Genomic DNA, 27,270 nt, shown 5'->3' on the forward strand with positions numbered 1-27,270 from the left:
AAAACATGCTTAATTTTCACCCACATTCTCAAAAAGATGCAGATTATTCCTGTACTGTGGTTCTACAGCTGCTGACCTCCCTTCTGAGATCTTGGGCTTCATAAATGGAGGCCTTGAGTACAAAAGCAGGGAGGTTATGCTGAAATAAAAAACAGGAAATGTTGGAAAAACTTGGTAGGTCTGGCGGCATCTGTGGAGAGAGAAGCAGAGTTAACATTTTGAGTTCTTTTCTAAAGCTCTGGTTAGGCCCCAACCAGAGTGTTGCATCCAATTCTGGTCACTATAAGGTTAGATGGGAAAGGTTGGGGTTGTTGGAACAAAGGAAATTGAAGGGAGATTTGATAGAGGTGTATAAGATAATGAAAGGTTTAGATATGGTAGTCAAAGAAAAGCTGTTTCCATTAGGTGAAGGACTAGGGGACACAGCTTAAGGTTTTGGGCAAGTGATATAGGGGGGATGTGAGGAAGAAATTTTTTACACAGCAGGTGATAATGAACTGGAACTCACTTCCCATGAGGGTGTTGGAAGTGAAGACTGAATGATTTCAAAAGGAAATTTTGTAGGTACAAGGGAAAGAGGGCTATAGGGATAGAGTGGGAGAATAGGACTAATTTGATTACTCTATATAGCTAGTATGGGCTTGATGGGCCAAATGGCCTCCTGTGCTGTTATCCCTCCATGACTCAGGGAGAAGTGGAGACGTTTGGGGAGGGAATTCTAGAGTTTAGGTAGCTGTTAACAATGGTGGGTTGATGAAAATCAGAGATATGCAAAAGGTTAGAATTGTAGGAGAGAATAACATTTTGTAGGGCTGAAATGTGTTAGAGCCAGGAGGGTGTGAGGCCATGGAGGAATTTGAACACATGGATGAAAATCTTAAAATTGAGGAATTTCTGGATTGGGAATCAATGCAGGCTCTTCCGGACAATGATCTGAAGACACAATTCACAATCTCTGGATAGTTGGAAACTGGACATACCCTGGAAGGTGTGAATCTTTCGGAAGTCTCAATTCAATCACTTCTTGGAAATTTCCCAGGAAGTTTGAACTTCCGATGGGCAAATCCCCTGCTCCCTGGGATCTTGCAAAAAGTCTCTAATCTGAGTTAGTCAGAAACATTGGACTGTTCCGAATTACTTACCTGGATAATTACCCAGACAGAAAAAACCCAGTCTTAACTTCTGGGTAACTATATAACTGATTTTCCCCCACTTCCTGCCAATCATTCAGACTGACTAACTCTGACCTGAACTGACCCCTGCCCCCTTAAGACCTGATCTAACTAGTCCCCAACCCATTCCACCTATCTACCCTAACCACCTTCCAACCTACCCCCTTACCTACTTAACTCACCCACCCTACCCGCCTCCCCACCACCCTTACACACTTACCTTCCCTCCATAGCTTTTCAAAGAAGCTTTGGGACATTTAAACTATTCACTTACTGGAATATGGCAGCTAGTGCCGTAAAAGTGGAGGGGGGTGGGGAACGGGGCTTTTTCACCGATTCTCTGCGTTACTCCCTACAAGATGTGAAGGATCGTCCCTTGTAAGGTCACTCAGAAAAATCAGAGGAAAGTAAGTGTGTATTTTTTTTTGTCTGATCAGGAAGTAGGGTTTCCCACCCTGACTGGAAGATCTGTGCCATTTAAGGCCAGTTACTACGTATGGTAAGTTCTCACTTAAAGCTGTGGTTGCATTCCTGGAAATCGTGACTTTAAGTGAATCAAAGGTTCCCATTGGAATCAACGTTAAAACTAGAGTTAGATTCCTTCGGACATCTCACGCCCGGGGAAAAAAAGCCCAATGTATAAGTTGAAATTCAGTACCGTACATCTATGCAGTCCTAGTTAAAATAACTTGCTGAATAAAATAAATTGCTAAATATAAAATAAATGCTGTATGGTTAGATACTTTAGGATCTTTCTCAGCAGAAAAAAAACATTGGGCTGCATTTTATCAAACCAATTGACCCTAATAATATGCTACCCATGCCATAAAAAGTTTGGCATGGGTAGTTGGGCATGAGTGGGCAGCCCAATTAAAAAAACAATCTCTTCAAAGGGCAGGAAGGAATGAGGGGATCCTATCTTTGGGCTGCCCTTTGCCGATTGGTGTGGCAGGGGAAGGGTTGGCCCCTTATAATAGTAGCCCCCACTTCTCTCCCTTCCCACCACCCCAGCCTTAAACCCACCTCCCCGCTGACCACCCCCACCCTCTCTGACCTGCCCAAACTCACCCTGCCCAAGAGCCTGGACTTACCTGTTTCCAGGGATCCAAGGGCCACCTGCCTCCTTCTCTTGCAGTACCGGCAGCGGCCACTAACACTGTTGGCTCTGCCGGGACTGATGGAGTTGCTGGCCAATCACAGTGAGAGGTGGAAGACCCACTTGGCCCTTGCTTAGCTTGCCCGCAGTGCGGGGTGGGCTGGAGTGAGATGGCCCTCGCAAACTTTGCTTCTGGGGTGGGTAGGGGAGGGCAGCGTGGCGATCTGTCCACCGCCCCCACCCTGTCATATTTGGCCCATTAAAACATAATTTGAAATACTGTACATTCCTAAATGTCCATATTCACAAATGAAAAAGCCTTAAATATAAAAATATAGAAGAAGTAAAACATAAAATACTGTAAGCGTAAATAAATGTTAAAAAAAATTTGCACTCAGCCAGTTTTGGATTGACTGGGCTCCACCTAGTGGTACAGGTTGATTGGTACAGGTAGCAGCTGAAGCCCCAGGACTTCAGTGTGAGTTCAAAGTGGGAACAAGAGCCAGGAGAAGAGGGGTAGCTGGTGGTGGTAACAGATAGCAGGGACTTAAAGGTAAGGACAGCAGCTGAGTGAAAACGGGACTGAGGGTGAGGTTGGAAGCGAGACTGGGGGCCAGGCCGAGACTTAGGCTGGGAGCAAGGGCAAGGCTGAGAATGAGGCTGGGAGCAAGAGAAAGGCAGGGCAAGGTTCGGAATGGGGGTGTGAAGGTGGGGAGGAGGAGCAGCTAAAAGAGGTGCTGGCAATGGATGCTCTAATCAGGTCTCACCATGAATAATGTGTCTAGTTCTGGCCACTAAGAAACAAAGGAAGCATTCGAGTACAGGACAGAGGAGCTCGAGTCTGGTCAAGGGTTGAGTTATAAGGAAACATGAGCTTTACAGGCTGGAAAGCAGACATTTGTGAGGTGATCTTATGGACATATAGGGATGCAAATAGTATGGAAAAGGTTACTATGGATATTGGGAACGTTAAAGGCAAGAATGGAGGGTAGGAACAGGACTTCAGGACTGAGGACGATAGGGGAAGCTCTAGAGAAAAGTTCAAGTGCACATAAGGCCACGGAACAGGAAGTCTGTGACAAACAGTGTTAAAGTAAAAGTTAAATGGGTATATTGTCACTACTTCATTCAAGACATTAACATGAAACAATTTTAAGCGAGAGAATGTTAAGCAGGGTCTTAATGTATGTTATAAATAAGCATCTCAAGTGATTCTGAGTCGGGGATGTAATGCTGGAGCTCAAATTGCAAGATGCTTACAGATGAGGAAGGCCATTTAGCCCACTTTCGTTCATGCATGCCCTCTTTCCTCATCGCTGCATGTTGCTCAAATGATTGTGGGGATTTTGTCTCCACCACACTGTCCAGGAGGTGTGGTGAGCACATTCTGTGAAAAGAAGCTTCCGACATGAGTCATAAAGCTGCCTTTCATTAGTTTGAACCTGTGTCCCTTTGTCCTATCTCACTGTTTAAAGTAGTATTCCATAGTAACCTTTTCCATACTATTTGCATCCCTATATGTCCATAAGATCACCTCACAAATGTCTGCTTTCCAGCCTGTAAAGCTCATGTTTCCTTATAACTCAACCCTTGACCAGACTCGAGCTCCTCTGTCCTGTACTCGAATGCTTCCTTTGTTTCTTAGTGGCCAGAACTAGACACATTATTCATGGTGAGACCTGATTAGAGCATCAGAGTTTGATCATGCCTTCCTTTGTTTGACTTGTATTCTACTGTTTGGGCTGTACTATTCAACTCTCTACTGGCCTTGTTGATTGCAGCTTTGCTTTGACATATTTTCACATTAAGTTTGCTGAAACTCCAAGGTCCCTTTCAGCTTGTTCCAGAGATATCTCAATACCAATTATTTTTCCATACTATGTGCAGTACAAATTATACAAGCTTCACTAACATGGTTTACAACATCACCATTAACTTGCATGCTACCAAGAAAAACATGGTTTTACAGTTCTGTTTCTCAGTTATTTTCTCTCATCCTCGCACATGAGAAACATATTTTTCCTCACAAGATGGTGCTGTCAGCTCACTAATACTACCATTACAGAGTTACTGCCAGTTTTATAATGCAGTTGGCAAACATATATCGTGTTTACAGAGTCACGACACAGCAATGCGAATCAGCTCAAAATGCCTTCTATAGTGCATCTGTGACAGAATTCACACGCAATCCTTCCTCCAACCCAATCCCAATCTTCAATACTTCTTGACCGGGTAAAAATGGTAAACAATGTTTATTACGGCTGTGATACAATATTCTGTAAATGACACGCTACCAATTTGCATAAACACTGACCCATCCATGATACACAACTGTACCTATTCATCTTTCACTGTGCACACTCCCTTAATGCTATTAAGCAGGGAATTCCAGGATTGTGACCCAGTGATGATGAAGGAAAGGTGATGTATGCCCAAGTCAGAGTCATTTGAGGCTTATAGGGGAATTTGGAGTTGATGATGTCCCCATGCACCTGCACCGTCCTCCTTTGGGGTAGGGGGTTGTAGGATTGGGAGGTACTGCTGGAAAGGTCTAGGCAACTTGCTGCAGTGCATCTTTTAGGTGCTATGCACTATAGCCATGGTGTGCCAATGGTGAAGGGCGTAAATGTTTAAGATAGTGGATGGAATGCTGTTCAGGTGGGCTGCTTTGCTCTGGATGATGTTGAGCTTCTTGAGTGTTGTTGTAGCTGCACTCATCTAGGTAAATAGAGAATTCCACTATACTCCTGACTTGTGCCATGTAGGTGGTGCAGAGGATTTAAGAAGTCAGAAGGTGAGCCACTTGCTATAGAATACCCAGCCTTTCATCTGCTTTGCAACCATAGCATTTATGCACATGTCTAGTTAAGTTCCTGGTCAATGTGACCCCCAGTATGTTGATGGTGGGGGATTCGACAATGGTAATGTCATTGGCTGTCAAGCGCAATTAGTTACGATCTTGTTGGAGATGGTCATTGTCTGGCACTTCTGTGTCACAAATGTCATTAGTCACTTATCAGCCCAACCCTGAAAATGTACAGGTCTTGCTGCATGCAGGCATGAACTGCTTCACTACCTGAGGAATTGTGAACAGAGTGCTACAATTATTTATCATCTCCAATCATCAGTGAACAGCCTCACTTTTGACATGATGGTGAAGGGTCATGATGGACATTAATGAAGTAGCTGACGGTAGATGGGCCTAGGATATTACTCTGAGGAGCTCCTACAGCAATTTCTAAGCTAATTTTCTTCAGCTAAGATGATTGGCCTTTAATAACCACAGCCATCTTCCATTGTCCCAGGTATGACTCCAGTCACTGGAGTTTAATTGCCCCCCCTGATACCAATTGGATTTAGTTCTACTAGGGTTCCTTGGTGCCAAATTTGGTTAGATGCTATTTTGACATCAAAGGCAGTCACTCTCGCCTGGAATTCAGCTCTTCTCATGCTTGGACCAAGGTTGTGATGAGATCTGAAGCTAAGTGGTCCTGGCAGAATAGAAACTGAGTATGGATGAGTGGGTAGTTCATTGGTACGTAAAATGATTAAAATAAAAAAAAAACTTGCATTTACAGAACAACTTTCATGACCTCAGCGTGTCCCAGTGTTTCGCTGCCAATGAATTACTTTTGAAATGCAGTCACTGTTTTCTGGGAAACACAGCAAATAAGATAAGTGATCGTCTGTTTTTAGGTGTTGGTTAAGAGAGGCCACACAGGGAGAACTTCCCTGCTAATCTTCAGACAGTACCACATTATTTTGCATCTGCCTGAATGGGTAAATGGGGCCTCAGTTTAACATCTCAATCTGAAAGGCGGCACCCTCCCTTCAGTATCATACTGAAATATCAGTCCAGCTTCTGTGCTGGATCTAAGTCTTGAAATCAAAACACGACATGCTAACATTGAGTCAAGCAGATGCTTCTGGATCATTTTCTGTGCATTAAATGTCAAACACATTTTCTTTTATTCTTTCATGGGATGTGGGTATCACTGGCAAGGCCAACATTTGTTACTCATTGAACTGAATGTCTTGCTAGGCCACTTCAGAGGGCAGTTAAGAGTCAACCACTTTGCTGTGGGTCCAGAGCCACATGTAGGCCAGACTTTCTTCCCTGAAGGGCATTAATGAGCCAGATGGGGTTTTACAACAATCAATGATAGTTTCATGATCACCATTACTGAGACTAGCTTTTCTCAATTGAATTTAAATTCTACCAGCTATGGTGGGATTTGAATTTATATCCTCAGACCATTAGCCTGAGCTGCTGGATTACTAGTCCAGTGGTATTACCACTACACCACCATCTCCGTTCCCCCACCATGGGCAAGGACAATAGTAGGCAAGTGTTAATTTTTATTCCTAAACTGATGGATATAAACTTTGATAGTAATATATAGAATGGTCTATTTATTGTAATGTAAAATATTATTCATGATGAGTGGTAAAGTTCTTGGTCCTTGGGAGGTCAGGTTTCTGCTCAAAAACACAATACGCCAGGCAGCTCAGAGGTACAAGCATTGAAAATATTAGAAGCCATTTTTCAATGTCTTTCTAATAACTGCTTATTAAAAAACCTCCTCAAGGGCAGGTCTGAAGAGAACCTTTGGTTTACTGATAGAATTCCTGCCTCAAGCATTCCTGCCTCTGACTCAGAAGGTGCAAGGTTAGATCCAACTCCAGATAGCCCATGCAAGTGGAGATTAATTCTGAACTTTATGTTATCATACTGCAGAATACCAGCCTCCCATCTTTCACCCTCTGTAAACTTGAGCTCATCCAAAGCATTGCTGTCACCCGCATGTGAAGATCCTCTATGGCCTCATACCCCGTCTTTAACCTCCTCCAGCCCTACATCTTTAGCATTCTTCCAACTCTAGTCCCTTGTGAACTCCTCAGTGGGGCTCCCCAACATTGCTGCTGTGCCTTCAGCTATCTAAGCCCTTAGGAATTCCCTCTAAAATGAATCACAGATGTTCATTACTAATAAACCTCTGGACTTCATGCCTTTATTTTATAATCTTGTCTCACTTCAATTTCCTTTGGAATTTGAATATAACAAGGGAATGCTGAGAGATCCTTTTCATGCTAATAAACTGTAATAAACACATTCAGATGCATATGGAAAAACTTTCCCATATTGAGCATTAGCTTATCAATAATACATAAAAAGCCAAACTACATTGCAAACTAAAAGCCAGACTGCTGACACAAAGAGTCCCATATTCAAAAATTCCAAGAGCTTGTGCAAACATAGTTGACACCCTTCTCCTCTTCACACCCTTCAACATATCAACCTTCTCTCCCTTTCCTCACTGCCATCCTTCTTTCCCTATCCTCATCTCCATCTTTCCCGACTCTGCCCTCGCCACCATCCATTTTTTCCCCTATCTTCACTGCCATCCTTGCCTTCCCTGACGTCACCACCAACCTTCTCTCTCTCATGACCTCAAGACTGCCCTTCTGTCCCTTGTCCTTGCCACTATCTTTCTCTTAATCCATTCTCACTGCTATGCTTCCCCTTTCCCAAAAGCTTGAAAACTACAAAGATTCGGTTCCAGTTCTCTAAAACCTCCCAAGCAGAAAGGCTGATTGATTTGTTCAAAAAGGGTTGCTCCTTGATTGGTCTCATTCTGCCAATCAGTAAACAGGCTGCTGTGGTCCTTCAGGCCTGGTGCATTTAAGGGCTTGCAGGTGAGCAGTTCATCCAACTTGAACGTCTTATCACATTAAGCAGATGACTCTGATTTCAGTTGAAACTGGATTTAGGTATCTAATGTAAGACAAGGGCTAAATAAAAAGTGCTGTGTATCAAAGATTGCCTGTTAAACACTGATGATCAAAGGCACAGAGGCCACAAATAAATATAAAGTAAGAAAGGTAAAGAAGATCTGAAAAATAAAGCAGCTCGGCGGAAGGATATAGACAAAAGTGCCATACTAAATCTTGTGTTTGGTCCTGAGGCTAATCTTGTGTTCATTTTATTTAATGTTGCAGCTAGCATTGCCAACCCCCTAGGATTGGCCTGGAGTCTCCAATAATTGAAGATCAATCTCCAGGACATCACGCTATGCAATCCTGGAGAATAATCATGTCATTGCCTTTGACATTTCTCTTTACCAGATATAAAAGTATTGAAAATGGGGGAAAAAAGGCTGTTTGACTGGCAGTCAAGCTTCATCCAATTGGGTAATTTAATCTTTTGCTTTCCAATTGGTGTAGGAAGACAGTACGTCACAAAGATGGATGTATTGGTCGACTAATGACTGGAGTGTGGGAGCAAGTCATGTTATGAAACTTCCAGGAATGCATTTAATCGCCGTTGGCAACCGTGGTTGCAACTTGGATAAGGGAAGGAACGTTTACAAAAGGAATATGCCAAATTTTTAGAGAACTGATTTTATGACTCACGGGAATGAATTGTTTCCCAAGTTCAAGTAAAATATTGGGGTCATTACCAGAACAGGCCCAATTTAGCTATTTAAAGCTTTGTTGAAACAGCTGTGGATGGATTTAAAGAGGAGACCTGATCAGAAACAGTGTAGTTGGATCCAGGTTTTAGATCATGGAATCTGTGAAAAGGTGGAGGAGGCTGAATCTGTTCTCATTGGGGTGGAAGTATGATCCAAGTTTCTGAAATAATGGAATCAATAATGTAGGTGTTGTTGGCTGTTTCAGCTAGAATTAGAAGAAGTGAGTATGAGCTTGTGATATCTTAAGTGTTGTTTAAAGTAGAAATCATATTTACAATACGAAGGTAAACCAAAGGAAAACCAGGAGGAATCTTTTTTTTGAACTAAAATGTGGTAAACATGTGGAGCAGATTATGTCGTATATGATGGAACAAGAAACCTTAATAAGTTTTGAGATGGAATGAGTCAGACTCTTAAGGTGCAAGGCTTGCGTGAGTGGCCACGCTGCGATCTTTTGGATTTTTGGATCTTTGGAATCTTTTGGATGAGACATTAAACCAAGATGCTATCTACTCTCTTATGTAGACTTAAAAGATCCCAAGGCACTGTGTGAAGAAGAGTAGGGAAGATTTTTCTAGTATCCTGGTCAATATTATCTCCCAACCAATCATAATTAGAAATAAGCTGTCTGATTATATATTTGTTGCAGTAGAATGGATGCCACCAGATGGATAAAGAAGATGGAGCTGGCCGAAGAAGACCTGGTGAAGTATATTTTAAAGAGGACCTCAAAGAGTGGGATATCACCTCGGCTGGAGCAAAAGAAATTACGATGGACTGGGGTGGGTGGCAGAATCTTGCTGCCCATTGACCCCATGGGACTGGAGGAACTAAGTTTAAGTAGTAAGATTATATATCTCCTTGATGTTTGTGGGACCTTGCTGTGTGCAAATTAACTGCCATGTTTCCCTACATTACAACAATAAGCAAGTTTTGAAAGTATTTAAGTGGGCGTAAAGTGCTGTGGGATGTTCTGTGTTGTGGAAAGCATTATACAAATACCCTTTTTTCCTTATTAACCAATAGGATTCAGGGTTATTTAGAAGTGCAACTAGATGTGGATGGGTTGAAGATCTTAGCCTGTCTGAACCTGCAACATCATTATGTCTTTACTTGGATTGGTTCACAAATGGAATTGTGGTCAAGTATATGTTTTAATGGCATTGAAGCACCCAGGAAGGCACCACATGCAATCCTGATTTATAGGCAGAAAAGTTGTTCTCTTCTCTTGTCCTTTTGTTCTCCAGAAGTGCAGTTGGGTAAAAGGAACTTTGTTTGATTTTTAAATCTCTTCACCCAAGTAATTTGGAATCCGGTTGAGTCTGGGCCAGTAGTCTAGGAAGAACCTAACTCTGAAAATCAGGTCTAAGCTCAGTCTAAGATTCAACCTCAACAATTTTCAAAGTAAGAGACACAGCAAATGAGGGCACCATCAACACACTGAGAATCTTCTCTATTTATTTTAAAGCATAATTTAAAATTCATTTTTAAATCTACATAAAAGTAGGGCTACTGCATAAACATTTGAGAAAATCAGGACACAGTTTATCTAAAAGGAACTAAAGTTTTGCACAAGAATATGGAGCAAAAATGTGGTAATACAAGACACGTTTGCCACTGAACACACATCCTCTCTGATCTGCTTTTGAAGATTCCCTCATCCCTTTCAAAACTGCTGCGAGAAACAGTGAAGAAGCCATTGGGTGCCGGTCCATTCAGAGAGAATTTGGACATTTTCAGACATTGCTTTCAGACAGTGTTCTTCAGATGTTGCAAAAGCTGGAGATCTCTCTTGCTTACAAGCCAGCAGGAACAGAAGGAGTAAGGAGTGATACTTTATACCTACCCTGTATTGGCTATCATACAAATACATATCTTCTTCAGCATAAGTGTGTTTATTGATTTATCTCAAACGTTGCACATTGATTACTGAGAGGATTCAGTTCATGTTGGTAACGACAAATATATAAATATATATTGTTAAATATGTTCAATTCTCCAGAATGTACTTGACTAAAGAGATGTACAGACTAGATACTATTCCATGTACAGAAATGGAATTTACAGGAGATTGATGACATTGATTCCTACAGATTTTAATTGATAAAGGAAACTTAAACCAATTAGAAAAATGTTGCTGAACCTTGACAACTTTGGGAGGATGGGGTGGGGAGGGCTGGGCCGAACAATCTATCACTTACTAGATAACGATTATAGTTATCAACTCACAATGAACTCCAGCAGTTAGGTAATGTTTGACGAGCTATAACACTGTCAGTTGAAAGGTAATACTTCTTTCATTGTTGTAAATTTTAAACTCCCTTCTTCCCAAAGTAAAACCTAACTCTGTGACCTGAATATCACACGACTTATGAGCACAATTAAGGTGCTGAATATTTTAAATTTTGTCCCTGCTGGCTGATAAAGGAATACAATTTCATCACAATTAGCATCCCTCACTTTTTGGTAAAATACTATTTTTAGTATATATAAGCAGTATGCATTTGACTTGAAACCCCCATGACAACATTGATTATTCTAATGTCTGACTGGAAATAGATGCCTGAAACCAGAATTATCACCTCTGAATAACCTTCTTGTGAAATGGAAGCATTTTTTTTGGAAAATAAAACAGCTCTGTCATGAAGTAACTTTTTCATTTTTTTCTTTTTTTTTTGCAAAAATAGTCTCTTTGCAGCTTCAACAATTTTCAAAAGTTTATTTTTAAACAGATGTACAAATCTTAGAGCAGAATGTCACCTTCCCCAGGTTTGATTCCTTTGCCTCTCCTTTTCAGCTTTTACCTCAGTACAAATTTTGAAAGGATAAAAAACAAATGTTGATTTTAATTTTTTCTGCGTGTTTAATAATGAACAAAATATGGTTTAAAAAAAGAACAGGGCTGCTCAAAACCTGTTCCTGTTTTCTGTTACAGAACTGTAATATTTTCAAGGGTAGCTTTGATGGAAAAAAGTTAGACGTGTTTAAAGTCATCATTCACCCATTCATTCATGAATTCATCCATCTATCTGCGTTATAACCAACAGTGATTTTCGCATTGGACTTTATTCAAATGTAGATCTATCTTTGGCAAAATCTATTAACATGTGCCTATAAAAAGAAAAATCAGGAGATCCTTCAAATTACTTTAAGCGGGAGCCAACTAGGAGTGTTCAACATGTACCTTTTTATAGAACTGTTTGCGTGAGAATTAAGCCAATTGCCAGTAACCGTCAGCTAGTAACACTTCAGAGTTGTGCCAAATTCTTTTTCCTCAATTTCTTTTAAAACGAGACTTACGAGACTTTTTTTTAAACTATGGAGGTATTGAATGGAGCAAATGAAATGATTTTAGATACATGGAGCGTAAAGGAAAGAACCCGTACTGTCTGAGGTCCACAACACTCCTATTTCTCTAATGGCGAAATGTGAGGTACATTAAAATGAAAGCACTGCTTTTAAGATTTCAGGAACCTGTTATATTATTAATACAATTCTCTGTGAAGTATTTTGGTTGGACAAAGGACCTCGACCGATTGAAGTAATAAGCAATGCGACTAATTGTTGAAAGACTGGGCTGAGCAGAGTGACTATTTGGCGTAACTAAAATGTGGATCAATAAGATCACCATTTATCTTTCTTTGAGATTCCTACATTTGATTGTATTTCTTGCTTTTCTTCCAAAATGATCACATTAGTCACATAGGAACAGGGGGAAGCCATTCATCTCCTAGAGGCTGTTCCGTCGTTCATCTAGATCATGACAGATTTGTGCCTTAACTCCATTTACCCGCCTTTGGTTTTGTAACCCTTGACGAACAAAAAAATCTTCAACAGTGTTTTGGGGGAGAATTCCAGATTTCAGCTACTCTTTGTGTGAAGAATGGCTTGCTGACGTCATTCCTCAACAGCCTAGTTCTAATTTTAAGGTTATGTCCCCTTGTTCTGGATTGCCCCACCAAAGGAAATAGTCTCTCTCTATCTCCTCTTGGGCAGCAGAGAGCTTATTTCATCAGGTTCTTGATGACATTGGCCTGGTGATCTAACCCTATGACCAGGTTCAAATTCAATGCCTTGACTATGTATTGATTGAAATCAACAGACAGAAAATTGATTTTCAAATAGATGCTATTAACAGGCACCAAACTTTGATCAGTTATGCTGAACAATAACACTTTAACCATTTTTGTAATCTATCCAGGTATTCCATTGTGATGGCAATCCTCAGTGCTGGGTCTTTGGAAAGTACTTTACAGCTATCAGTCAAAGCATCCCAAAGCATCAAAAATGAGATCAACAAAGTTGCATACGTTGCATTTCTGGTTGTCAAGGTGATCCCTAACTTAACTCAGAAGAATTTCTGCCCTAAGAATCCATTTACCTTAATTTAGTTTCTTATTGAAGAGCCACCAGTTTTGATGCCCTGATCGCACAGACCCACTATATGGTCCAAAAAATACCTGAATACAGCATAGAATTCAACAACTATTAAATACAATTTCTCTATAATATATACTACATAAATATTAACATTGCACTGCACTGTGTCTATTTTGATCAGTATTTTCTCTGCAATGTATTCTATATGGAAGATAGCAGGATAGGAAGAAAAAGGTTGCAGCAGTGGCTATTTTTAAACCTTTGAAGTTTTACATTGTCAATAATTTTCCCCTTGTGCTGGAGTGAATTCTACTCGAGCCCAAGGAACGTGTTACAAATACTTACATTTAAATAAACATAATTTTTAGCTGGTAAGATCGTAACAAGAGTGGTCCTATAAAGTATGTGCAACGGCTGTAGATGGATAACCTACAGTATTCTGACAAACGCTTCCACACTTACTCGCATACACACACCCGCCCACGCACGCACAAACTAGCAATGAAAGAGATCACTGTAATGCTCAGACTGTCTGCATACAGTAATCCGCAATGTTAAAGTGCTGGTGTGCTTTGAACTAACCGAATCAATGTGATTGAGCTACGAGGGTACAATGTAGAATGCTCTCGAACAAAGATCTTGCACACGTATAGCACTGGAAAGCCCATGACTGGGTATGTGCCCCAAGAAATTAAGTGGCTTAAAATACTGCTCCATATTTTGGACATCATTAGAACAATTTGCTCTTTGCCATTTGTATTATCAGAATTCAATAACACGCCTGTAAAATACATGGTATCATTTCAACCTAGCCTTGGCTGTTTTTGGTGAGATGCCTCAGAACTTAGGCCTTGACAGCTCGTTACATAAAGTGCAGTCAATGTGGTCTAAGCAGCCAATGTTAAGGACCTTTAGATTTCCATTCCCCTTTTCCCACCATTTTGAAGAAATTTTTGCCTGACCTCCTCTGACAGCATCAACACCTTCGGCTTTCTGCAGGGTGTGAACAATGTGACTGAAGTTGCTGTGGGATAGTACTCAACAAGGTGTTTCTCTGAGAGATTCAGAGTCAGGGACCTTACATCTGTCACTATATTGATCACTTACAAAAAGAACAGGAATCATTGGATGCTTTCTCAATATGGGCAAAAATAAGTTATCTTCATCAAAATATTGATTTCCTTTCTGGAATTAATTAGATCCCCAAACAACATTAGTCCAAGTTTTGATGGCAAGCAATAAAAATCTGATTTGGTATTGGAGATATAAATATTCAGGGTTCCATCGCACCTGGAGATATGTAGAAGGAGGTGCCTGAAAGAGATGCCACTTCCTACAGTATTATAGAACAGTCCCATTCCTAACGAGGTGAACACAAAATCAAATTCAAGAAATAGCTTTTTTAGAAGTAGTGGGGGTTTTTAAGGAGCAGCCAGCCATGGTTGTCACTGGCAAATATTAAGCTTTGGGAGTCCACCTGCCACTGTGTCACTACAGCCATCCCACCCGCGCACCCCCCCCCCCCCCCCCCCCCCACAACCGCCCCCCCCCCCCACCCTCTCATTTTTGAGTTGCTATAACAATCTTAAACATGGGAAACAGCAAAATGTAATGATGTATGGCAGTTGGAGATACATTTTTCCACCGTGTGGAATATACCTCAGAGAATTTACTGATTCACTTGAAACTTAAAAAAAACCCTTTGCTTAAGAGCCTGGGTTGTGACATTTTGAAGTGATGAACTGAGTGGAATCTTTCAATGTATTTAACAGAGGTTCCAGCTGTAATTTATCTTTGGACATATCATGGCACCATCCATGGGCTCTTGTTACAAACATATCTTACTTCACAGTAAAAGTGTTTATGATCTGAAGTGAACCATGTTCCGTGAGCTGCTAGAGCAACATTAATTTCAGGCGGCATGTGCAGAATTATTCCTCAGAGCTTGGGGAGCTTTCCTGCAGCCAGTATAGCTTGAGGTGGTTTGGAATTTAAAAACAAATGGGAAAGGGACCAACTCACCAAACCTAACTGGTGTGAGTAGTTATGATTCGACCATTGTCCTGAGGAGCAAACTAATTGATAAATAAATAAGTAAAGATAACAGATCAGGAAATAAACATCAGAAACAACAATACCCTGCAACAGATGTGTAACCCATACAACCGCTGCAACATTAAAATCATGTCTTGGTTACGCTAGCTTTTAGAAACTGAGATGACCTCACAGAGTCACGGTTACAGTGGAGTGCCATTTTTCGATGCCAGGCAACCAATAATTTCAGTTAACCACACAGATTGAGTAAATATTGCAGTTTATTTTATTTATAAATATTACTTTTTTTTTCTAAATATATTAATGACTGGATCTTTGCTTTGTGCCTTTTGGAGAGTAAGGAAAATGTCCAGGCCAACTCAATTGGATTCTGATAAAATGGGTATCAATTGATAATGTTTAAAAAAATAATAATTCTGGGGATGTGGATGTCACTGGCAAGGCTGGCATTTATTGCCCATCGCTTGTTGCCTCAAACTGAGTTACAAAGCAAATCCTGGAATGTTCTGGGATTACCACTCGGCAGATTACTTCCCAATTTCAAAAGGGAAAAACCTTTCACATTTAAAAAAGTGACGCTCCACTGTTCAGGACTACCTGGATGAATGGTCAGTCAGTCATCTGCTTGAGTGCAAGGCAGAGCAGCATTGTGGGGGCTCCAGTAACCCTGGTTACTGTTTGGTTGGGGGAAGGGGGATTGATGGGGTTTTGACCTCCAGTGCCAGTCAGAATGCAGAATTCTTCATTAATGTTAGGAAAGGATGAAAAAATTGTCTTTTTGGCAACAAAAATTATTTGACGATTTAGTTCAGTGGTCCTCCTCGGGCTGATCCAAGGAAAAACTGGAAAGAGTCAGCAAATCCTTTGCCGGAGAAGGAGAGGTGGGCGTGCTTTCATGAAGCAGTGGGTCCACAAGGTCCACGGACTCCTTGTGAGGGGCTGAGTCACAGGATGGAGCCCGCCTTCTCAAACACATGTCACTGGAGGACGTTTGCCCATGAGTGCCTTGCATTGCCATGTGCTGGTCCTCTGGCGGGTCTATAGAAATGCAGGGGGGGCTCATTTTCTGCTTCTGCCGTGCTGCTTGCTGGCTGTCCAGTTCTGTCGCTGCCTGGCTAATGGCCCAACAGGACGACGAAGAGAAATGGTGCTGCGGAACAGCATCAACGGATGAGCAGATCTCAATTGAATGTCTCCGAGGGTCATCTAACCACGACGTGGGCTTGGCCAAGAATCCTTGAGTGTCCACGCTGTAGAATTTTATGACGTCTTTCATTGTGAGGTTTCCTGTGCTGCTGCACATTTTCGTGGGGAGTGTAGGGCACATTGGAGGTTTTGAAGCTCTCTTGCTGCCACTGTTGATTTGAGAGACTTCCTGGTCTGCTGAGACAGGGAGTTCCCTGAAGGGGTTCCGAGCATGACGTGGTGAAGATGTCACATAGTTAGTAATGTTGCATTGGTTACGGCTGTGCTGTTGGATGTGAACACTGTGCTTGGTTGGTGCGCTAGGTGAGGCAGGCACTAACACCACTGACGGTTGCACAACAGAGACATGGGGCACAGACACATTCAAGGTTGACGATTCATTAGGCTGTATCTGCAAATTTTCCTTGGACTCCATATAGAGTGGATCCAGAGAGTCATTTGTTACAGCAACCTACATTGGGTGTTAAAAGTGTGGGAGTGGGAGGAACAGAATAAGCCAAAGAAAGGTTAGCATGCTCACAATTGTTAAATCTATTTGGTGCTTTGGTAAATGATTTGAAAAGATGCCAATTAGCAAAATCATAAAAGAGCAAAAGATTCAGTGCCTAACACAGCTGCACCTAATTTCATATGTGCTTGTCAGTTCTGGTTAAGCACTAAATAAGCCAGTAATGATTAAATACAGGCAGTACACAATTCTACAATTAAAGTTTCTCTGACAAAACTGACTAAAATTAAAGGATTTTAAACTCTCTAATTTTGGAAAAGTCTAGTGACTTTAAGTTGGTACTTATGCTGTGGTAATGTATTTCTCCTCACACCCAGATCCTGGGGAGTTTTTTTATAGAACTTTCCTTTCACAAGAACAATTGAGGCTATAAGTGGTTAGGCAGATTGCACATGGGCTGTGGGAGGAGTGCCAGATTCAGTAGCCACTTCCTGTAATGATGTCGGGGTAATTTTCACCTTTACGTTAATGACAGACTGACAGAATGGCTTTCATGATGTTCTGGGTGGGTGGGATTCGTAGCAGGTGGGTAATTGCTACATCAGTTTAGTGGCCAAAGGGAGAAGGTGAAAATTACACCCATCTCCTTTCACCGAGGGTGCAAGATTGAACAGAACAGCACACTTGCATAACAAATGAATACTTTCCTGAAACCTTTTCCACCTGAGAAAATACAGTCGGTGCAGTTAGAGAGGCTTAATCATTAAACTGCACTATTTCCCATAGCTTTTTTTTGCCATCCAGTGCTATTGTAATAATGGCCCCTAACTTCCTTAGGCTTCCTTGCTGAGACTAGGCCATTCACAGGGTTTTTCAGACTCCACTACTGAAGACTGTGTACATGAACACTAGATAAGGAGTCCCAGTTCCTGTGGGCACCTCACAATTACATGCCCGGCCTTCCTGCAGATCAATGTATGAATCTCAGCAATTCTTTATGGTTGACTGTGCTCCACTTTCTCTCCTCTTTTACAACAACAATGCAGCCTTCGATGGTCAAACACAGCATTCTCCTCCAATGCTTCCCCGCCATTGTCCAGCCTATTGGGACTATCCAATTGTAACCACAGCATCTCCAGCAATAGTTTCTCTTCTCACCCCTGCATAATGTCTTGCATAATCCCTGAGGGATCTGTCCTTAGCTCCCTCCTCTTCCTCATCTACATGCTGACCCTTGGTGATACCATTCGAGGTCAGGTTTCATATGTACACTGACAATGCAGCCTCTCTTGACCCCTCCACTCTCCCTTTGCTGCCAGGCCACTTGTCCAATATCCAGTCTTTGATGAGCCGCAATATGACCAGTTAAACATTGGGAAGACCAAAGCCATTGCTTTCAGCACCCTCCACAAACCCTATCAATAACATCCCTCACCCTGGTCACTATCTCAAGTGAAAACAGACTGTTCAAAACTTCATGTCTTATTCAACCCCAGCTGAGCTTCTGATCCCTAATTCTCTCCCTCCCAAAAAAACCCCCCACCTATTTCCACCTCTGCTTTGGCACATTGGTGGCTGAAATCCTCATCCAGGCCTTTGGCACAGCCATACTAAGATAGCCCAGTTCTGTTCTGGCCAGCCTTCCTGCACCCACCGCTGCCTTGTAAACTTCAGCTCACTAAAAAAAACTCTGCTCAAAAACTCCCTCTAAAAAATCTCTGCTGCCAATGTTTTGTCCCTCAACAGGTTCTGTTCATCTGGCATTCCTGTCCTGGCTGACTTGAGTTGATTTATGACCCCTCAGTGCCTCCAAGTTAAAATTCTGAAAGGGCAGAACCGTGGATGTAAGGTGGCTGATTTTCCTCTTCTATGCAGCATGTATCATTCAGTTTCAAAATGGGCAACAAGAGACAAGGGCCTATTACGCTGAATCTTCACTACTTTACATTGACAAGAGATTTTACAGAGTATGGCCAAGGGGGTGCAGAGACACTAAAAGGGTGTCCATTTTGAGTGGCACCTGGAAGACTGTACCCAAATTTGAGGATCTAAGAGAGAAGACAAGATGGAAGCTGGGCAAAAGTAAGTAACTTTCTTTTACAGGTACTGTCTATCATCCTTAGGTATGGCAGTAATTCTGGCTGTTGTTTGGAACAGTTATTACTGCTGATGCAGGCCTTTCAAGTTGGATTTATGCCCCATTGTTTCCAAGTGCATGATAATGCCACAGGCGAGCCTATTCTGGGGTTCTGTCTGCCTTAAATTACCAACTTGGACAGAGTTCCAGGTGGGTTCAAGAAGAGTTTTGGGTGAGGCCAGTGTAGAAAAGGGGAGGAAGCCCCAAATGGTCTGATTTGATTCTTGCTTTTAAATTGAAAGGTGTATAACCAATCAATAACGTATAACCAATCAATAATGGTATGAGAATATGAAAACGTCCATTTGAACTTTCAATCTTTATCAATGTTTTTTGCCTCCTCCCAGTTGTCATTTAACCTTTCATGAAGATGTTCTTTACAGACTAAGATTCAACAGCCCTTCACTAAAGAGGCCATTCCCCATGTGAATGATTGAAGTGAGTTTTGATATGCTATTCTTGGGTGAGGAGAGATAAAAATGCAGACAATTGTAATTGTTCCTCAAATAATATCCATACACACTTTTCAGCATGGGTTGTTGTCAGGACTGGAAAGCCTGACCACATTCCCCTCTCCATTGTGGAGGCACTGGGGCCCAGTATAAAACCTTTACCATCATACTAACTGAGGCCATAAAACTCAGCAGAGGCTGGGGTTTGAGCTCCAGATATTCTTAGAACCATAGAAAAGTTACGGGACAGAAAGAGGCCATTCAACCCATCATGTCAGCACTGGCCAAAAAATAAAAAATTAGCTGCCCATTCTAATCCCACCTCCTAGCACCTAGCTCATAGCATTGCAGGTTACAAGCACTTTTGGTGCAGATCCATGGATCTTTTAAATGAGTTGATGGTTTCTGCCTCCACTACCAAACCAGGCAGCAAATTCCAAACGCCCACCACCCTCTGGGCGAACAAGTTTTTCTTCATGACCCCTCTAATCCTTCAACCAATCATCTTAAATCTATGCTCTCTATTAATTGAACTCGCTGCTAGGGGAAACAGGGAATCCCTGTCTACTCTATCTAGGCCCCTCATAATCTTGTACATCTCAATCCGGTCACCCCTCAGCCTCCTCAGTTCCAAGGAAAACAACCCCAGCCTATCCAATCTTTCCTCATAGTTGCAATTTTCAAGCCCGGGCAACGTTATTGTAAATCTCCTTTGTACTCTCTCTACAGCAATTATGTCCTTCCTGTAATGTTTTGACCAGAACTGTACACAAAATTCCAGCTGTAGCCTAACGAGCATTTTATACAGCTCCATCATTACATCCCAGCTTTCGTATTCTATACCTCGTCCAGCAAAGGAAAGCATTCCTTATGCTTTCTTTACCACCTTATCCACCTGTCCTCCCACTTTCAGGGACCTGCGGATATGCACTCCAAGGTCTCACACTTCCTCTACTCCTCCCAATATCCTCCCATTTATTATGTGTTCCCTAGCTTTGTTTGTCCTCCCCAAATGCATTACCTCACACTTCCCTGGATTGAATTCCATCTGCTACTTTTCCACCCATTCAACCATACCACCATTGATTTCATTCTGGAGACAACAGCTATCCTTTCAACTACACGGCTAATTTTTGTGACATCTGCAAATTTACCAATCTTGTTCTCCATGCCTTCATGCCAAATAGGCACAGCATTAACCCACTTAGTTAGCAGGAGAACTCAACCCCACACTCTTAATACCACTGTACCAAGCTTGCCATAGTTCTTCAAATGAGATGCTTTTCTGAAGAAGCTTTGGTGTGAATATTAAAGAGGGGTAAATCTAACTCTCAGCAAATGTACTAAGCAGGTGAAATGGACTCATAAGGAACCCTACATCTCTCAAAGATTCCTGGTCAGCAGTGTGATGGAAAGAAATTGGAACTTCTATCATTACTATTCATAGCTCCAGACGACAACGTGTATTTAAAAGGGTATGTTGCCACAGCAACTTGGACTCCTTGGGGAGGCTGGGTGACTCAGTTGGCTGAATGGCTGCTGTGGATTGCATTGGTGCCAACAGCCCAGGGCTTGATGCATGTTGCAGCTGGGCTAGTTTCAGGACCGGTCCCCTTGCCCTACCTGTGGCGGAGATTACAGCACTGTGAGTCGATCCTGCCTTCAGGCAGAGAACTAAAGAAGACCACTCCTAAACTGAAACCAGGAGAGGTGTATAACATGGGCACCTGAATTGGAAATTGCCCATTCTACACTATCGCATAAAGTCAAAATTACCCTCATTCTAAACTTTTAATGGCCCATGGCTCCATTTCTCTCCAATGTTTATCAGCTGTGCTTCCTTTATTCAATACAATTAAAGTATTTGTGTGCAAATTATATTTTTTTGACAATGATCCCACATTTTAACTCTTAAGTATTTGAAAATATACATTTAATGAAAATCTGAGACTAATATTCTAAAAAGCCTGTCAAACATCAGATGTGTAGTCATTTGTACTGAAGAAAACGGAAGATCGGTATTAATATGAGCTGCAGGAAACACAGCTTCAACAAACAAGAGAAAGATGCTCCACACGTAAACACATTTATTGTGAACGTAGTTTGGTTAATGATATGTGCATGACAGCAGTATGGTCGCCATCCTGGGAGTGGGGGAGGGAATAGGTGAGGAATAGATTAGCAACAAGAGTTTCTGTGATGAACAGGGTTATTGCTAAGAGACCTAGGATGAAAAAAACTCAGCTATGTGTGTCAAAACATAAACGAGAAGTGGAGGTGGGGGTGTGGAAATATCAGACAGAAATGAAGAAATTCAGTGAGAATAAAGCAAGTAATACAAATACACCATATACTAAAAATGTCACTGCATTTCAACCATAATAAGTAACCTTTTTCCAAAAGCCTGTTGTTTTTAGGAATTTTCAGGTCATAAATCAGACGTTCCTGCTTATAATGGAACTGGCTGGACAATGCAGGTCAGGCAGCTTACGATGAGTAAATAAATCCAGAAAATTCTGGAAATACTCAGGCAGAATCTAAGGAAAGAGACACAGAGTTAAAGTTTCAGGTCAATGACCTTTCATCAGAACTGACCTATTTCCAGCATTTTCTGTTTCTACTTCAAGTTTGCAGTATCCTCATTATTTTGCTTTTGTGATATGGTAACACCAGCTCTGAGCAGATGAACAGTGTGATGTTCGTATAATGGTTTCTACATCAAATTTCACCCTCCAAGCCTTTTTCTTATTCTTTCATGGGAGGTGAGTGTTGCTGGCCAGGCCAGCATTGTCGCTCTTCCCTTGAGAAGGTGATGGTGAGCCGCTGCCTTCAATTGCCTTCTTGAACTGCTGCAGTCCATCTAGTGCAGGTACACCCACAATGATGTTAGAATGGTAATTCCAGGATTTTGACCCGGTGACAGTGAAGGGACAGCTATATATTTCCAAGTTAGGGTGGTGTGTGGCTTGGAGGGGAACTTGCAGGTGGTGATGTTTCCATGCATCTGCTGCCCTTACCCTTCTAGATGGTAGAAGTCACAGGTTTAGAAGGTGTTGTTGAAGGAGCTTTGGTGAGTTAATGCAGTGCATCGTGTAAATGGTACACACTGCTACCACTGTGCGTCGGTGGTGGAAGGAATGAATTTTAAGGAGGTGGATGGAGTGCTGATCAAGTGGGCCACTTTCCTCTGGATGGTGTTGAGCTTCTTGAGTGTTGATGAAGCTGCACTCATCCAGGCAAGTGGAGAGCATTCCATCACACTCCTGATTTGTGCCTTTTAGATGGTGGACAGGCTTTAGGAAAGTGAAATTAGAATTGCTGAAGAAAATGGATAGCTTATCACCTTCTTGGTTAATCCTATTAGTCACCTCAAATTCCATTAAATCAATTCAAATGCTCAGCTTGATAGCCTCATCAATGCCAGGAAGAATGCACCAGGGAACTATTGTCCCTCAAGCTTTTGTTTACTTCAAAAAAGGCGCAATGCCTGGACATGTTCTTTTTGCCTGCGGATGACAGGTCCCTGTGTATGAATATATGTAGCTTCTAGCAAGCGCAGGTGAACCACCTTGTGAATACCACTTTTAATCTTAAATTGAGTATCAATGTAATTCATAGCACACCTGAGCCTGAAAAGTGCCCAGTCCAAGAGAAGTTTTTAACAAAGACAATGTAATAATTGTATGGCGGCTTTAATCGAAATAAATAGATGAAATAAATCAAATTGGCAAAAATAGTATGGAGAGCAAGTTCATGGAATTAAATTGTAAAATTTCCTAGAACAATTCATCATGTGACCAATCAGGGAAGAGGTTATTTTAGAACTTGTTTTATGTAATGAGAGAGGGTTAATTAGTAATCTCATAGCAAAGATTCCCCTGGAAAAGAGTGATCATAATATGATAGAATTTCTCATTGAGTTTGAGAGCAATGTACTTAAGTCTAAAACTAGAGTACGGAATTTAAATAAAGTCAATTACATAGGTATGAGGGGGTGGATTGGCTAAAATAGATTAGGAAATTAGATAAAAGCTATAATAGTAAATGACCAATGGCAATTATTTAAACAGGTGTTTCATAATTCTCAACAAAATCTATATTTCATTGATAAATAAGAATTCCACAGGAAAAATAATCCATCCATGGCTAACTAAAGAAGTTAAGGACAGTATTAGATTAAAAGAAGAGGCTTATAATATTGCCAAGAACATTAGTGAGCCTGAGGATCGGAAGTGTTTCAGACACCAGCAAAGGGTGACCAAAAAATTGATAGGGGGAGAGAAAACAGAACATGAGAGTAAACTAGCCAGAAGTATAACAATAGATTGGAAGAGCTTAAGTATCTAGAAATGAAGTAGCCAAAGTAAACATAAGCCCTTAGAGACTAAGACAGGAGAAATCGTAATGGGGAATAAGCCAATGGCAGACACATTAAATGAATATTTTACATCTGTCTTCATAGCATTAGATACAAAAGGCATACCAGAAATAGTGGAGGGCCACAGGTCTAATAAGAGTGAGGAACTTAAAGCAATTAATATTAGTAAAGAGAAAGTACTGGAGAAATTAATGGGACTTGAAAGCTAACAAATCCCCTGAACCTGATGACCTACATCCTGGAGCTCTGAAAGGGGTGGTTGCAGAAATAGCAGAAGCACAGCTTGTGATATTTCACGATTCCATAATTCTGGAACAGTCCCAGTGGATTGGAAGGTAGCAAATGTAAAATTGCTATCCAAGAAAGGAGGGAACAGACCAGTTAGCCTGACATCGATTGTTGGGAAAATACTGAAATCCATTATTAAGGAAGTGGTAACAGGGAACTTAGAAAATCATAAAATGAATAGGCAGAGTCAACATGGTGTAATGAAAGGGAAATTATGTTTAACAAATTTGTTAGAGTTTTTTGAGGATATAACTAGCAAGGTAGGTAAAGGGCAACCAGTAAATGTAGTATATTTAGATTTTCAAAAGGTTTTTGATAAGGTGTTACACAAAACGTTGTTGCACAAGATAGCAGCTCATGGAGTATAGGGTTGTGAGGAACCCGCTTTTTGGAAAATTGGAAGGACATTCAATTTTGGACACTTATCCATCTTGAGTTGCTTTTAAAAGTCTTTAAGTTTAATTCTGGACTGTGAATATGCTTTTTTAAAAAAAAAACACAGGTCAACAGCTAGATGTCCAGTGGGGACATGTGGTGAGAGAAGAGCTACTTTGTTTATCTGAGTTAAAGAAAACCAGCTGTTTCCAGGCTAGAGTCTCTTGCTGATTAGTTAATAACACCAATCTGGAACAAATCTTCTGAGAGGGTGGTGGAGGCAGCTTTGATCAAGGTATTCAAAAGGGAATTGGATTGTTACCTGAAAAGAGAGAATGTGTGAGTTTACGGGGATAAAGCAGGGGAGTTGGACTAGGTGGAATACTCTTTCAGAGAGCCAGTGCAGGCTCGGTGGGTTGAATGGCCTCTTTCTGCAGTGAAAGAAGTGTTCTCTGGACATTTTAGTCTTTTTGAACTCAAGAGTCAGAAAGTGTGTTTGTGCCTTGAAGGCAGGCAGCAAAAGGGACAGTTTCTCTCTCTCTCCCTCTCTTCTCTGTTTATGTTACATGCAATTCAGAATGGGTTCAGAAAATTCTCATCAGAATAACGCATCTGTATTTTGAAAGTCTGCAAATTGTGACTAGCGAGAGTTATCAAAGACAGTGTCATCATCTGGAAGGACTTCCAGATCTATTGTGACCAGAATTCTGTTAAATCAACAGAGTTGAGACCTTTTCAAACTTTATCCTTTTAAAAAATGTTCCCATACTCCAACCTCTGCAGGGATTATGTTTGTTTTGTCTTGTTTTGCATTTGTTTGAGTGTATGGGTGTTGGGAAATCTATTTTAAAAAAGGGGAAAATCATTACACTTCCAAATTACAAATTGTATATTAACCAGTTTTGCAACTTACTTTTACAAAAGAAGTTTGTTTTATAATGAAGCAATTATTTTGTGTTTAGTGAAAGAAACCCGTTTAAAGTCTTTTTATACTGGGTATATAAGTATCAAAGGTAAACAATTGGCCAGTTTGGTGAGGGAATTAAACTGTTAAAATATTGTTGCGGCCTGTGGAGAAGTGGGGCTGGAACTGACAGCGCACTCCTCCTATCATGGTCCCTAACAATTAGAATGGATAGTGGATTCGTTTAAAGACAAATAACAAAGAGTATGAGTAAACAAGTCATTTTCAATTTGATGGGCTGTTAGTAGTGGGTGCTGCACGAATCAATGCTGGGGCCTCAGTTATTTATAATTTGATATTAATGACTGAGATGAAGGGACTCAGTGCATTGTGTCCACGTTTACTGACAATACCAAGGGAGGGAAATAAGTTGTGAGGAGGACACAAAGTGTCTGCAAAGGGATACAGATTAGTTAGGTTAGTGGACAAGAAGGTGGCAGGTGGAGGATAATATTGGGAAATGTGAAGTTATTCACTTTGGTAGGAAGAATGGAAAAAAATAATTTTGTTAAATGGTGAAAAACTGTTGAATGTTGGTATCTAGAGGGAATTGAGTATCCTTGTACAAGAAATGCAAAGTTTACAACAAGCACTTAGGAAACCAAATGGCATGTTGGCATTTATTACAAGGGGGTTGCAGTACAAGGGTTAGAAAATCTTTCTGCAATTGTCTAGGGCTTTAATGAGACCACATCTGGAGCACTGTGTACAGTTTTGGTCTCCAAACCGAAGGAAGGATATACTTACCTTAGAGGAGGTGCAATGAAGGTCGCTAGATTTATTCCTCAATGAGAAGGCTGTTCTATGAGGAAAGGCTGAGTAAATTGGACCTGTGTTCTCTGAAGTTTAGAAGAATGGGAGCTGATCACATTGAGAATAGTAAGATTCTGAGAGGGCGTGACAGGTTAGATGCTGAGAGGCTGTTACCCCTGGTTGGAAAGTCTAGATCTGGGGACATAGGCCTTAATTGATTTTCATCCTTGAGGCAGATAGTGGGAGTTGGGAAAATCTCCCAAAGTGGGTGGGCCAAGCTGGAAAAAGCGCCTGCAAAGGTGGGATTTTCATTGCCGAGAGGCGGGTGCAGGCTGGAGTCAGGCCATCTGAACCTGGAAAAAGTTTGGAGGTAGCCACAGGGGCATAAATAGGCTTGGCTGAGGACCCAGACAACTGTTACACTTGTTGAAACAGATGTGCCCCAGAGAAAACATTGTTTGATTGACAGCTCATGCTCTCTGATCTCTGCTGTCAATTTCACAATGTTTATTTACACAATGTAAAGTGGTTTCAAGGGGTTGTGGTTTTTGTTGTTGATACATTAATTGGCTTGTACTGAAATGGTGTAGCAGAAAGTTTTGAATGCATTACTTTTTTAAAAGCTTTCCTTTACACACCCTACTGTTACTATAGAGGTCATTGGTTGTGTAGAGTGTATAGTGGGTCAGTGGGCATGGCATTCCATAGCTTGGCATGAGGGGGCATGAGGGGCCATAGAGGGTGGATGGAAGGGGATAGCTTGGCATGGGGGCATGAGGAGGACCTTTTGAACTTACAATTCAAAAGGTCCCCTCATGCAGACTAAGGTTCACGACTCCTCTGAGGGGCAATGAACCAAGGCTCCTTAAAACCTGGCCCGACTCCATCAAAATTGTGGAGGAGTGAGTAGAAGCTGCCTATCTCTGCAATGGAGCCAGCTAGGTTGTGAATGCCAGATTTTGGCTTTTGACAGGAAGCAGACTGCACCCTTTAAAGGCATTCCCAAAAATCAGACAGCCAGGGCATGAGGTCAGGAATCCTGGAATTGGGACATGCCTGCCATTTTTAAAGGGCTCCCGAGTCATCCTAA

At 41.4% G+C, this 27,270-nt stretch overlaps 1 protein-coding gene across 1 annotated transcript in view; it reads right to left on the minus strand.

Moving 5' to 3' along the window:
• Positions 1 to 15,445: 15,445 nt before the first annotated feature.
• cacna1g (calcium channel, voltage-dependent, T type, alpha 1G subunit) overlaps positions 15,446 to 27,270 on the minus strand; it is a 727,897-nt gene continuing 716,072 nt past the window's right edge. The window contains exon 36 of the mRNA XM_041216784.1: positions 15,446 to 16,836. Coding sequence (XP_041072718.1) covers positions 15,988 to 16,836 — 849 coding nt within the window. The 3' untranslated portion in view covers positions 15,446 to 15,987. The remainder of the gene's footprint in view (positions 16,837 to 27,270) is intronic.

The sequence above is a fragment of the Carcharodon carcharias genome, chromosome 22 (assembly GCF_017639515.1).
Source record: "Carcharodon carcharias isolate sCarCar2 chromosome 22, sCarCar2.pri, whole genome shotgun sequence".
Taxonomy (NCBI): Eukaryota; Metazoa; Chordata; class Chondrichthyes; order Lamniformes; family Lamnidae; genus Carcharodon; species Carcharodon carcharias.